Source organism: Castor canadensis, chromosome 1 (genome assembly GCF_047511655.1).
Source record: "Castor canadensis chromosome 1, mCasCan1.hap1v2, whole genome shotgun sequence".
In the NCBI taxonomy this organism is placed as follows: Eukaryota; Metazoa; Chordata; class Mammalia; order Rodentia; family Castoridae; genus Castor; species Castor canadensis.
Window position 1 is genome coordinate 6,843,609 of NC_133386.1, and position 13,635 is coordinate 6,857,243.

General features: G+C 40.9%; 1 protein-coding gene across 5 annotated transcripts in view; it reads left to right on the forward strand.

Moving 5' to 3' along the window:
• Window positions 1-13,635, forward strand: part of Prkn (parkin RBR E3 ubiquitin protein ligase) — a 1,269,303-nt gene that overhangs the window by 1,060,783 nt on the left and 194,885 nt on the right. For all 5 annotated transcript variants that reach the window (XM_074070800.1, XM_074070813.1, XM_074070825.1 and 2 more), the window contains one exon: window positions 455-516. In XM_074070800.1, the coding sequence (XP_073926901.1) occupies window positions 455-516 (62 nt within the window). The remainder of the gene's footprint in view (window positions 1-454; window positions 517-13,635) is intronic.

Here is a 13,635-nt window from a genome sequence, read left to right on the forward strand (position 1 = left end):
AGCAAGCTGTGTGAAAGCAAGGAGCTCAGCAGCCTTTTTCCATTCTCAAGTCTTCAGGAGTAGAATTCTGACCCCATAAGCCAGGACACAGGACATAATCCCTAAATGAGAACCCAAAGTCCCCAACTCTCCCACTTTGCTGCCACAAAATCCTGCCTCTGTATTAGGGACAGGTGACATGCTGTGTACATTTCTGAGGATCAGAAATACTGTGATATGCTAAGACCCCTACAAAGCCTGGATCATACTGGAGAAGGGGAAAAGGGCCTTTTCTACCCCACAGCCATGGCTTCTTTAAATGGCTTTTGTGGGCGGTTAGACACGTGTTTTCAGGTACACATCTATGACGTCCCCAGCGTCAGCATTGGTTGTTGATAGTCATAGCTGTATGTAAGAGCATATTACTGCACAGAATGAGAATGACATTTTTGTGATTAATTCTCCTTCCCAACAGCTGGCTGTCCCAACTCCTTGATTAAAGAGCTCCATCACTTCAGGATTCTTGGAGAAGAGCAGGTGAGTCTGACTCTCAAAGGCCGCATCATAGTGTCAGGAAGATGGACGCTAATGAGACAGCTTGGCTCTCCCAGGGGAAGCTGAGTGTGTCTCCTGACCCATGGCGCCCTGACATGGGGAAGAAACCCATGCTGGAGATACATGTGAGGACACTTTTTTCCTCTTCTATCCATCAGACCTGACAGGTTATTAATTGGTACAGCTGCTCTCTGCCAGAGCGTTTCATCTTAAGACTCAAGCAGTAAGCAGGCGCTGCGTATTGGCAGATGAGCAAACAAATAAATGCAAAGAGGAAGTATGCTGAAGGGATTGACAGCCACAGGATTCCTGATGTGGTGTTGGGGTAGACGTGCAAGCTCTTTTCACCAGGATTTCATACTTCGTGTGTTATCTACCTTCTACAGCAGCCACTTCTATATGGAGGTTACCATGTGACACACAAAAGGATGGCCCACTCAAAGTATAGAATATTTAAATGTTGTACTGTGTTCTGTAGGAATGTCACATTTTAAATAGATGTGCTATGTACATTTTATATGTGTGTGTATGTGTATGTGTGTATGTATGTGTGTGTGTGTGCGTATACTTTTGATTGCTTAAAAATATAATTCCATATCCATGGGTTCTGCATCTCTGGACTCAACCACACACAGATTGAAAATATTTGTAAAAAGACAACAACAAAAATGCAATAAAAATGGTACAAATTTAACAACCAATACTGTTAAATATTAGCATATCATTTGCATTGTATGCCGTATTAGTAGTAAAGTAGAGTGCTTTAATATATGTGAGAGGAATGTGTAGATTTTATGCAAATACCGTACCATTTTCTATAAGAGACTTTAGCATCCTTAGATTTTGGTTTCTGCTGGGAGTCCTGGAACTGGTCCTCCATGGATATTAAGTGACTATTGTGCATCTCTCGATCCTTGTATGGAATCTTAGTCTCTGTTATTAGTATGCTAAATATAAGCATTGTTTCCTTAAAATACGCTAGATAGTTGGCAACATGTTGGTTGACCTAACTTACGCTCTGTTGTTGATTTTTACTTCAAAGATTGTCTTTGCCAACTCTCAGCAGACAACATGCAAATGGAGATGGGATAGCTCAGTTTTGTCAATGAATTGTGGGATCCTGTGTTTTTGTTTAGGGGGTGTGTGTGTAGCAAAGTATGACTGCCGATTTCCAATGTGAGATTAAAGCTAGAAAGTATTAGGGAAGGACAAGAAACTGAAATTATTTCCATATCCTTAAACAACAAGTTATTACATAACTTTTCATTTTTCCAGAATATCAAGTATAAATGTTTATTCAAATGCAGCAAAACCAATTTTCCTGCATTGCAGGTAAGAGTTGGTAAGAAATTACCCCAAATACACCTACTTATGAAAACACTTGTCTCTCTCAGCCATTTTCATGATACCCTGAGAGACTTCTGAAAGCCAGAATCTCTGATTGCTACTCTGACATTTCTGTTCAGATAATGGAGTCTCTCGTCTAAGGTACCAATATTTGCTAATTGGGTCTGTATTTGTTTTAGAGTCACTGGAATTAGTAGGGAAAGAAGCCAACTGTAATCATCTCTTCAGATTTTTCATAAAAGTCAGGCCACTTTGCATTCTCCTAGAAATTTAATAGAGCCATTATCAAAACTAATATTACTCTGATTAGTTATAGCAATATAGTACTTCATGGCAATATCCATCTCTGTTTCTAGAAACTCACATTTATTCTCTCTTTCCATTCAGCAATATTACTAAATACCTACTATGTGCTGTGTGTCAGCATAGTTTATAGGGATACAAGATAGTAAGAGAACTCTCCATCAGGTTCACATTGTAGTTGGGAAAGGATATGTTACATTATATGGACATAAATGGTTCAGTACATGTTGTTAGACCGTTATCGCTGCAAGAAAAAGCATAAAACCCAAAGGAGAGATAGGAAATGCTGGGGGGAAAGGTAAAATTTTATATAATGTGGACAGGTGATACAGGAGTACAGACTGACAGGTATCAAGGGAGTGTCATGGTCACACTCAGGAAAAGAAACTTCTCGAGAGAGGACAAAGCGAGCACAGAGATTCTGAAGAGTCCATGTGAGTGGCTTGTTCCTATAGAGTCCAGGGACCAGTGTAATGGGAGAGAGGGAGGCCAAGCAAGAGTCATAATAGATGAGGTTAGGAGAGGGAAGAGGGAACCATGTTGCAGAGGTAAGGTTGGAATAAACTCATGTGTTAGGGAGGAAATAGTTATTTTGGATCATGCTTTCAGTCCAAAGTCTGCTGGCTCCCGTGCTTTGGACCTAAGGCCAGGCAGCCTATTATGGTGGGAGGGTGTGGAGGAGAAGCTCCTCACTTCATGGTAGCAGTGGACGAGCCAGCTCACTTCCTCTCCTGCCTTTTGCTCTGTCTGGGCCCCCAGCCCACTGGACGGCACCATCCACGTTCAGGACTGATCTTTCCCTCTCAGTTGCTATTCCACATGGCAGTCATCTCTGGAAACACCATCAGAGGTACACCCAGAAGTATGTATTACTAATCTCACAGGTGTCTCTAAATAAATCAAGTAACAATCAGGATTAACCATCACAGGAAGGAAGAAATCCAGGCACCAGCTGTGAACTAGAAGTCAAAAGAAGTTGACATTTCTAGACGTGATCAGTTGTGTTCCATGTTCACCTAGTAGGATGAAGATGAAAAGTGAGCAGTTATAGAATGGGGGTCATTGGTGACCCTGACCATTGGTCATTGGTGGACTTGTCACTGGCAGACTGGTGAGGATGAATATATGCCTGAAATTGGTTTATATGAGAAGGGAGATGAGAAGAGCAATGGAAATAGAAAATAAAAACAACTTTTAATTTTTCTAAGGAATTTAGCTATAAAGGAAGGCAGAGGTGAGAAAATTGCTTTCACTTTTTTTTTGCATTGTGCTCAAGATCAATCCCTAGGCCTTGTACTAGCAAAGTACTCCACCACTGAGCTATACCTCCCAGCCCATAAGTTTGCTTTTATGGGAAACACTGCAGCATGTTTCTGTTCTGATGGGCATGACTTGGTGGAGGAATTGGGAGATAGCTTTGTTGTAGAGAGAGTAGAGAAATCAAGAGCTGTATCCTTGGAGATGGCCTGGCCTTAGAGGAGAGAGGGGGTAGATCCCCCTGGCAGCCTGGCAAAAGCAGCAGATATAGGTAGGCACTGCAGTGTGTACACAGGAATTGGTCGTGAATCTTCCAGTAGACTTCTGTTCATTATGACACAGGAAGCTAGGTCATCAGCTAAGTGTGTAGATGGGGAACTGGATTTACAGAGGAAGGTAAGGATAGTGAAATTGTCATTTAGGAGGGCAGAGACTGAATGAACTTGAGAAACGGATGGATTTGGAGGGAGATCAATCAGCTTGATTTTAACCTATACATTCACCTGTGTGTGCACAGGTACAGCCAGGGCAGGGAGTTAATTTAACCAGCATTGGGATTCGGCCATCCAAGTGTAGCAAAACTGAGAAGGAGCAAAGAGGAGAGGCTGGATCTTGTGAGTTTGCAGCTGGGCAAGCAGAGAAGAGAGAGGACAGAAGGGCATGGGGAGGTGGTAGGAGCTGTGGGTTACAGAGAGAGTGTTTGGAGTTTACGCAACTAGCTACAGAAGCAGCTGCTAGTCAAAGAATGCAATACTTGAAAATGAGGATATGGATGGAGGTATGTGATCAGCAACAAGTTCTAGAGAGATCCCAGAATAATGGGTGGCTGATAAAGGGCAAGATGACTTAAGACGGTAGGGTAGGGTAGGGTATTGGAAGTAGTATCACAAATGTAGACATACTCCTCCAGAACTTTCTCTCACCGCAGCAAACTTAGAGGGTTATGGTGAGCCAAGTGTGGAAGAGTTGGGGGAGAAAAATGGAGCAGAGTACAGCCTAATGACTTGACATTGAAAGCTGGAGGAGTTTCAAAGGAGGAAAAGAAAGATGTCCTGCTTGGAACATTGCAGAACGTGGTCATAGAAAGGGCCACAGTGAGACATCAAGGGAGCTGGAGGAGAAGCAGTGTCCTCAGGTACGAGTGGTGTCACCTGAGGAAATAGACTGCTGACCACTCATGAGTCCCCAAGCGTGGGGCCAAGGTCTTGGGAGCTGGAACAGCTGAAAGGTGTGGTGGGGAAAATGGATACACAGAGTCTTAGGTGGGGCTGAGGTTATCCCAGAGATAAGTGTGATGGTATTCTTTGGTGACTGATAGAAACAGGATGTCCTGATCAGTACAGAATATTTATGTCCTGATAATATACTACAAGACCAGCAGTCACATGGCCAATGGTGGCATGGGGCTCTGGAGAGGAAGTGGAAAGTCCCAGCCCCAGCTCTCTCCAGTGAGGTGGGCAGTTCACCAGGAGCTGAGGACACTCTCAGGCTCTCATCAGATGCTCCATCAACTTCTATTATTTGATAAAATAAAAACTTATATTAATATATGTTTCAAAATCCTTGAACCAAACGTTTTTGTCTCAGTAACTTGGCTTTTCTTTTGTATAGAAGGAAAAGTGGTCCTCAGCCAACTCTTAGAATTTTTATAAATAAGTAGGATTGCAAAATGAGCTGCAAATACTAGATGTCACACTAAAGTGTCTTTGATTTTAAATACTGTTTACACTCCTCCAACACATTGACATAGCAGCAACAAAATAGACCCTAAAATAAGGACGATGTTCAATTAGAAAGTGAGTTGATAAAATCTACACAGGTGATGGTTAATTGCTGAATTTATTGCTGGATGGCAGATGCAAACCAGCTACTTAATTTCTTTGTATATGATTCCCTTCTGTTTTCATTGGTCTTTAGTAGGCATTTTGATGTCTGAGATTTGGATCGAAAATAAATCACCAAACACTATAAATTATTACCTTCTGAAATGAAACTTAAACTCCTTGGAATGTAAAATAATATATTTATTTTAGCTTCTTGGCCCTTTCTCTGATTTGTATCTATAATTCATAAAGTACCTTTGCCCCCCCACAAAAAACTGTTCAGCAATGTTATTATAACATCATAGATAAGTAAAGTCACCCCAAAGTTCAAGGTAAGCCCTAAAGAAAGCAAGTGTCCCATGTGAAGTCTATGGGGTTTGGAGAGCTTGCAGAAGAGCTGCATTTCAGAAAATGCAAGTGTGAAGTTGTTTATGGCAGCTGCAGAAAGAGGAGAGAAGATGTGACCAGTGCTGACTCCATGAGCACAGATGCATTTTCACAGCTGGATTTTCTCTGCACAGGAGAGTGCTTGGCACATATAAGATGGTTATCAGATATTTGCTGAATAAATGGAAATGTCATTGGTGACTCCTTTGTCCTCAGTGAAATATGAAGCAGGTTGTCCAGATGAAAGTGGGAAAGAGCAGTTTGGGAAGAAAGAGGAGAAAACAGGACACTAGAGAAACACAATAAAACATGAGGAAGTTGTAAATGCCTGCTTAAAGTTTGTGATCAGCAGTTTAGAAATTGTGATCAGTAATTGAGAAATCAATCCTGTCATTTCGTCCACCAGAATGTAGCTGCAGAGTGCCTGCCCAGGAAGGGCAAGGTAATGTTGTCAAGCCTGGGCTTTTGCCAGGGTGCTCAGATGAAGACAACCGTGGAGCTCTGTGGCTTCTAAGCAATGTTTATGGTGGTGGATAAAGAAATCTGTGTCAGACCAGGAAGGAAGTTAAATCTAAAGAGGCCAATGGCCAGCAAGAAAGGTTGGATCAGTTTATTAGAAGTCTTGGGGAAGTTGAAGAGTTAAGCAGTGTTTGCACTTTGGCAAGAGATATGCAAAGAAGCAGGCGATTAGAATGAGATATATTTGGAGCTGGGATTTCTCAAGATGGTGAGACCTAAGGAGTGACCGTGAGAACAGAAAGATGAGAAAAAAGTCAGCAGGGAGCACACCTGTAATCCCCCTACTCAAGAGAGGGAGGCCAGTCCAGGCAAAAGCACACAAGATCCTTTTTTTTTTTTAAATCCTAATTTTGACTTCTTCCAGAACATTCTATCACCCCTGGAAGTTGAAATAAAATTTTTGGCATCAAAACATCTAAAGCACCTGAAAAAGCACGACAGATCGCAAAGCAGTGTGCAGTCTACCCTTCTAGTTATTTTAACGTTTGATCTGTTTGCTCCTTGCATCTGACATCACCAGCCTAATGACGGTTTGCTCTACACAGTGAACAAGGCCCAGCCCTTTCTCCAGACAAGTCACTTCATCAGCAGCCCACAGGTGTCAGCGTTAGTAACAACGCAGAGAATAAGAACGCTGTGTGACAGAGGCCACCACCAAGACTGTCACTCACTCTCTCAGGCCCTCTACCTGCAAATGAAGAAAAATAAGATGAAGATTACTGACAACTTTAGGAGTGCTTTTCATTAAAAAAGAAATTCTAATACATATTGAAACATATGATCTTCTCTGCATAGTAAGGGAAATATTTTCACCAAAAGTTAGCACTCATCTATAAATTTGTTTTAGAATATTTTAATTCAAAGAGGAAGAATCATAGTAAACTGTTTTTTATTAGTTTCTAAGTGATGACTAAGAAATAATGAGCTAAGGGGTTTGGGAGGAGGGCGGGTTGTCATTTTTGTTTTCTTAAATAAAAAGGAAAAACAAGGGGAGTGGAGGCAGCTTGGTATAGTGAGAAGGGTGGTCTTCAGAGACGTGCCTGAGTTCTAACACCAGATCCTGTTCCCCGCCCACCTGTGTGTGTTTCTGTGAAATGCCCCAGCCTCAAAAGAATACACTGAGTAGACAAGGCAAAGGGTTTGCATGGTTGTGTGGCACAGAGCAGTCATTCAACAAACAGTAGCTCTGGGCAGCCTTCTGTGCTCTGGGGGCGGTGGCGGGTTGGGGGAACTATGGGAGAGGCCAACATCAAGAATCCCCCAGGTGCTTTGACTAAGATTTAACAGAAGCTGGAATTTATGGGGGAAAGGCAGAGGAGGCCCAAGAGCTGTACCTGAGTGCCCCCAAAAGGATGCTCTGGAGAACATCCCAATATGACAAAACCAACCTCCTTCCCTGTTCCCAGAACTTGACAGGGGGCCAGGCAGCTCCTGGATTGCTGACCAGCCATGACTCATTTCAAAAGAACATTTACCAGTTTCCCCAGGTTTTAGCTTTACCTGCACTTCATATTTCTTGCAGTTTTAAAATTTAGATTTCTTCTGGCTTTCTTTTCCTATGAGAGCATGCAAATTAAGCATCGTGGTAAAGCAGCCTGACATCACCTAGAGACAACAGGAATGTGAACACATTTCCTTCCTAGCCTCACCCCTCAACTCACTACTCATGTCCTTTAAAGAATTTAGCATGCTGTCAGTGGGCAGCAGGAAGGAGACGCTCACTGCCAACATGGGGCTTGAACTTGTGACCCTTGCCTCATTATGGAGTGATATTCTACCCACCCCAAGTCATCTGACTACCTGCAGGCCCACAAAGTACAGCATCTATTTCATTACATTCTCCCATATCTCATTCCTTAGATGCTAAAATATGAATTTATTGAAACCTCTAGGAATCCTGTACTTTCAAATGAGTATTTGCTGTTTTTAAGAGAATCTATGAGCTTACACACATAAAACTGCATAATTTACTCCATAAATAAATAAAATATAAAGCATAGCAAAGAGTCAAGATTCTGCCTAGTTAATACAGAGTAACAGAATGTAGTTTTCACTATAATCTGATGAAATGTAAGAGGGAATTTCTTGTTTTCCTTAGGTGCAGAGTGGTATGTTTAGTTAACATTGGCAAGTATTTTCAAAAATTTTTGCAAATATTTTATAGCAAACCCAACTAGTTTAGCTATCTGTGGATTTTCTACTTTGTCTAGAAATTTGTAAGATAGTTTTAATTGAAGCTCAATAGCATGGGTTGACAAGTTAATATTAGCAGAGAGAAATGCTCAGTGTGCACACACAGTGCAGAAGTGACTTTTGGCTAATTTGCTGCTTTTGGACTCACTTAAGAATGGATTCTACATAGGCCAATCCACATTATGAGTTACTCACATTTGTCCAAGTTAGTTCTATTTATAAAATGCTATCTAATATTGATAAGTAAAAATACCCCCTGAAATAATACAAGTAGTATCAAAGGAACAGCGTTCATTTTCATCAGAGTCCATTTATCAGTTACCTCACTGTTATTGCATGTATTTTATACTAATATAAATACAGATATTCTGTTCTACTCAGTGCTAATTTGTCACAACTCATCATGAAAGTATATAGTGGTATGCTTTCAATGACTTTTATTTTTTCCAGAAAGAGGTTAAAAAGAGTCCATGGAAATGTGGGTCAAATCTTGAAAGAAACTAAATAAGGATCCTCGCTAATGGCGTATATAATTGCTTGTCTGAATTATATCTTTAGAGCATTAAACTTTCTACAAATGCTAGCATGTTACTGCTTCTAGGTCACAAGTTTTTCTTATAAATTTTACATGTTAAAAAGCATTGTGCTTTCGGTAGGCATAGTTCAGATGTGTATATACTTTTTAATCTTTATAGATCACCAGACATAGCTTCATGCTTGCTAGACAGGTGCCCTAATACTTGAGCCATACCCCAAGCCCTTTTTACTCGGGGTATTCTGGAAATAAGTTCTCACTTGGACAGAGATCCTCCTATTTTATACCTCCTATAGCTGGGATGACAGGAACCCAACACCATGGAGATGGAGTCTTACAATTTCTTTTTTGCCAGACTATCCTGGATCCGCAATCCTCCCAATCTTAGCCTCCTACATAGCTTGGGAAAACAGGCCTCCACCTGTATCACACTCAGCTATTGGTTGAGGTGGGGTCTCATGAACTTTTTGCCTGGGCTAGCCTCAAACCTCAAACTGTGATCTCAGCCTCCCAAGTAGCTAGGATTGCAGGTATGAATCACCAGTGTCCAGCTGCTCAAATACTCTTGAGTTTATTGTAAGTAGAATTGTCATTACTTATAAATCCATCAGTTAATGAATAAAAAGCATTTAAGACCACTATGAATGCAATCAATAAGAATTCATAAGGTGCTCTCAGACTTTGCCCTAGATGAAAGCTATTTTCCTATTGTCATCATAGTGAAACTAAGTAAACTAATAGGTGATTGATTGTCAAATGAGAGAAAATATCTAGTTACTTCAGAGCATTTTGTTTTTGCAGTGCTAGGGATAGAACCCAGGGTCACAACTATACTGTACAGTGCTCTACCACTGAATTACATCCCCAGTCAGGAGAAAATTTATTTAAAACTTTTATTTATGTAGGAAAACTGAAACAATATTATCAATTAATTCTCATTGCCATTTATTTTATTAGAGGTCTTTTTTTTTTTTTTTTTGGTAGTGGTGGTACTGGGGTTTGAACTCAAGGTCTCATACTTGTTAGGAAGGTGCTCTACCACTTGAGCCACTCCATCAGCCCTATTTTATTAGAATTCTTTAATGGAGTTGGATTCCATTAACTCATTCTACAATTATTCATTATATAAATAAGTATAATAGAACTATATCTTAAGAGAAATAAAAAGTTAAAAGGAAAAAACTTCTAAAAAGTTATAGAGAGTTTTGAGAGAAATTAATGGATTTAGAAGTTAGGTAAAGAAGATTCAATGTATGTAGTCAAAATCACATTTTAAAAATAGCAGGAAAAGAAAACAGAGCAAATCCTAAAAAGTAAGGTCAATACAAGTTTCCTCAGACTATAATTGTGAAGACTGATGTAAAAATGACCAGCATGAAGACACTCCAATAAAATTCCTGGGTTTGAAAGAAAAGAAGACACTCCTTTGAGGATCTGGACTAAAAAGATGATTTCGCTTATAAAGAAAGAAAAAGACCAGCAGATTGTATCAATTTGTCCATAACACCGTATACCAGAAGAACATGAAGTAATAGATTTAAAATACTCCAGGAGGAAAAAGTGTATACCCAGGATTTTATATTCCTCATTTTTAAAATAAAGGCCCTAAAATGTGCATGATGGCTCATACCCATAATCAGGAGACATTGGCAGGAGGATCAGGAATCAAAAACCAGACCTGGGCAAAAACCAGACTCTATCTGCAAAATAACCACAGCAAAAAGGGCTGAGAGTGTGGCTCAAGTGGTAGTGCGCTTGCCTAGCAAGCACAAGGCTCTGATTTCAAGCCCAGTACCACCAAAAAATAGAAAGAATAAAGATCCTAAAAAACTGTCAGTGTACAAGAACTCAGTGAGTATTTTTCCCATGAACATTCCCTGAGGAATTTACTAGAAAATGTTTCAAGCAATCAAAGTTACTGGAGAGACACCAAAGGAAGGTGATGGTGATTGTGTGTGTGTGTGTGTGTGTGTGTGTGTGTGTGTGTGTCTGTATGCATGTGTATAGGATTAAGATAACCTGAGAGTTAGAAGAAAGAGCTTAATTTGAAGTGACCATATGTTTCCAATATATTAGAAAGATTTGGAGAGAGAATAAATCGAATATAGGAAAATACATTTGAAACCTTTACAAATCAATTCATAGTGGCGGTAGAGGTGTTGTTAGTCTGAAGTCCTTTGTATATGTCGTGTGAAATGAAGCAAATGAGCTGTCAGGGAGCACTAATCCCATCATCCTTTGTGTTCTTGAGAAGCAATGTGGGAGGAAGGAGCTATAGACACAAAATAGGAAATATTTAGTCAACACCTACAGTTCTGAAATGCCTGTCCTTTGAGGTAAGAACAGAAGAGGCCTAGAATCAAAGGCTAACTCAAGATAGTGAACTTAATTGGCACTCATTGTATGCCCTTGGAATATTTAAGAAATAGTGCTTCTTGGCATAGGGCAGGAAGTGCTAAGGGAAGCCTGAATAGTTTTCCATAGCAGATAGCAAGGAAACTGTAGCCCAGGACCAGGCCCACATGACAAAGAGCTGGAAGCCCACCTATGGGACACCCATTGGCCAGAGATGGCACCACTGGGCATTGAGATGGAAAATCACTGAAGTGGATTTAAACACAGTTAACTCCCAATATGGATAAGACCATGATCTTATAAATATTCTTTAAGAAAAGAATCAAATGTCTTCTGCCTTTTCTATTCAAACTATACTACCATATAACCAAATAATAGAAGCATTCTAATAAACAAAGGAATGTTTGCATTTAAATTTTATTTTTAACCCTACTAAATTAACCCAGTTGCTGAATATTCATGATTGCTAAGCATTTCAAAAATGGGACAGACATTATAAGCCTCCTGAAGGAAGTACAAAACATCATCTATGAAGTAGTATTTCAGAGAAAAGGGAGAGAGAAGAGAAGAAGGAGAAAAGGAAGGCAAGGAAGGAAGAAGGAAGAACTTGACAGCTCCTGTTGCTAACTTTGAACTCACAAGGGCACCAAGTGTCAGGAGCGTCATAACTGCAGCACAGGAAGATCCAAATAGGGACTCCTTCTGTCTTGTCCTGGCTTCTTCCATAAATTGCGAGGGAGAAAGAGAATGGAAGGTAATGGATTAAAAGACGTGCTTTTTAAATGGACAAAATAAACTCTCACGCTTAGGAATGAGCCTTGGGTGGAAAATCTATAAAGGAAGGTAAAAAAAGATTGTGATATAAGTGGCTTCTTAAGTAGACATTGTAGTGCACATCTTAATTCCAGCACATGGGAAGCTGAAGCAGGAGGACCTGGAGTTGGAGGCCAGCCTGGGCTATCTCTTTAGAACTTGTAGTCTCCTTATGTAAAGAAAAGTGATTTATTTTAGGAAGGAGTGAGGGTGGAGCAGACAGGTAGAGGGCCTCTGGGGTCCCTGGCAAAATTCTATCTCTTGACCAGGGTAATATTTAAAAGTTTGGTCACCTCATAAATTATTAAGTTCTGCCTCTGTGAGCCTTTGGGAATTTATGTGATATTACAATCAGATCTTTTCCTTCCTTAAGTAGAAGGATTTGGACAGGCCAAGACAAAAAGGAAAGTTGTGCAGCACCAGGGTTACAGAGCTGAGCTCATTGGAGAGGCTGGATAAATGTTGTCTAAAGTAGCTCACAGTTACACAAGGGGAGGCTATGGCAAAATCCCCATGAAAGCAAAGTGGTGGAGGAAAGTCCTGCTCCCTCACCCAATCCTGGCAAAACTCTATCATGACATAAAAGCAGCATCCTGTATAGTCTGTACTAGCAGCTCAGTGTCATTCCAGGGACAGATGAGCTTTAAGTCTGTCATGTCAGACCTCAAAGGGACACTCACTGACCACTCCCTTCCATTTCCTCCCCTAAATCACTCAAAGTGATTGCCTCTCCCTTAAAATTTTCAGCACCTCCTTTACCTGTCTGTACCTGGGTCAAATGCTTGGCCGGAAGAATGGTGCCTTCCCTCCTAATAACAAGCCCTCCCGGCCTCCGACGGATCTCAGCCCTCCTGCCCACCCAGGTGTTTTCTAGACTATGTCACCCACGTGTCCTTTCCGTCATAGCCTTTCCTCTCAGAATACCAGCTTGTTGTTATTTCTCTACTTTCAGAAATCCTTTAAACCCCATTGCTCTTGCCCCACGTCTCTGCCCCCTTTTCAGGAAAACTCCTAGGAGGAAAGTGCCTTTCTCACTCTCTGAATCTTCCCTGTGTCTCCAACAAAGCTTTTGGCTCTGTGACTCCACCGAAGTGGCCCTTGTCTTATTACAATGGCAGCAAGGTTTTTAACTGAGCGTTCGCTAAGAGGCTCAGAAGCAGCCTTGGGCATGTTTTCACCACCTCCTCCTAGACAAGTTGTGTCCCCTTGGCTTTCTCCTTTTCCACCTGGCTCAGGGGCTGCTGTTCTGCTCATCTTCCCTACAGAGAATGGATAATCTCATCCAGTCCCCTGGCTTATGAGATAACTTGGAGTCAGCATGTTAAATGAGACAGGAGAATCAGAGCTCTAACCTAGTGTCAGGCGATACTAATCATTGCAAGGATATAGGTAATGTGGAGACACAGGCAAACTGTGGAGAAACCTGGATCTCCAAGGCAGCTTCTGTGGTCTTCCCATGGCATATTAGGATGTTCTTTAGGCGAGATTTATATTCAAGGACTCTAAGAAATTCATGGAGTCATCACTAACATATAATCTCTCAATTATATATTCTTCAATCATCACCAA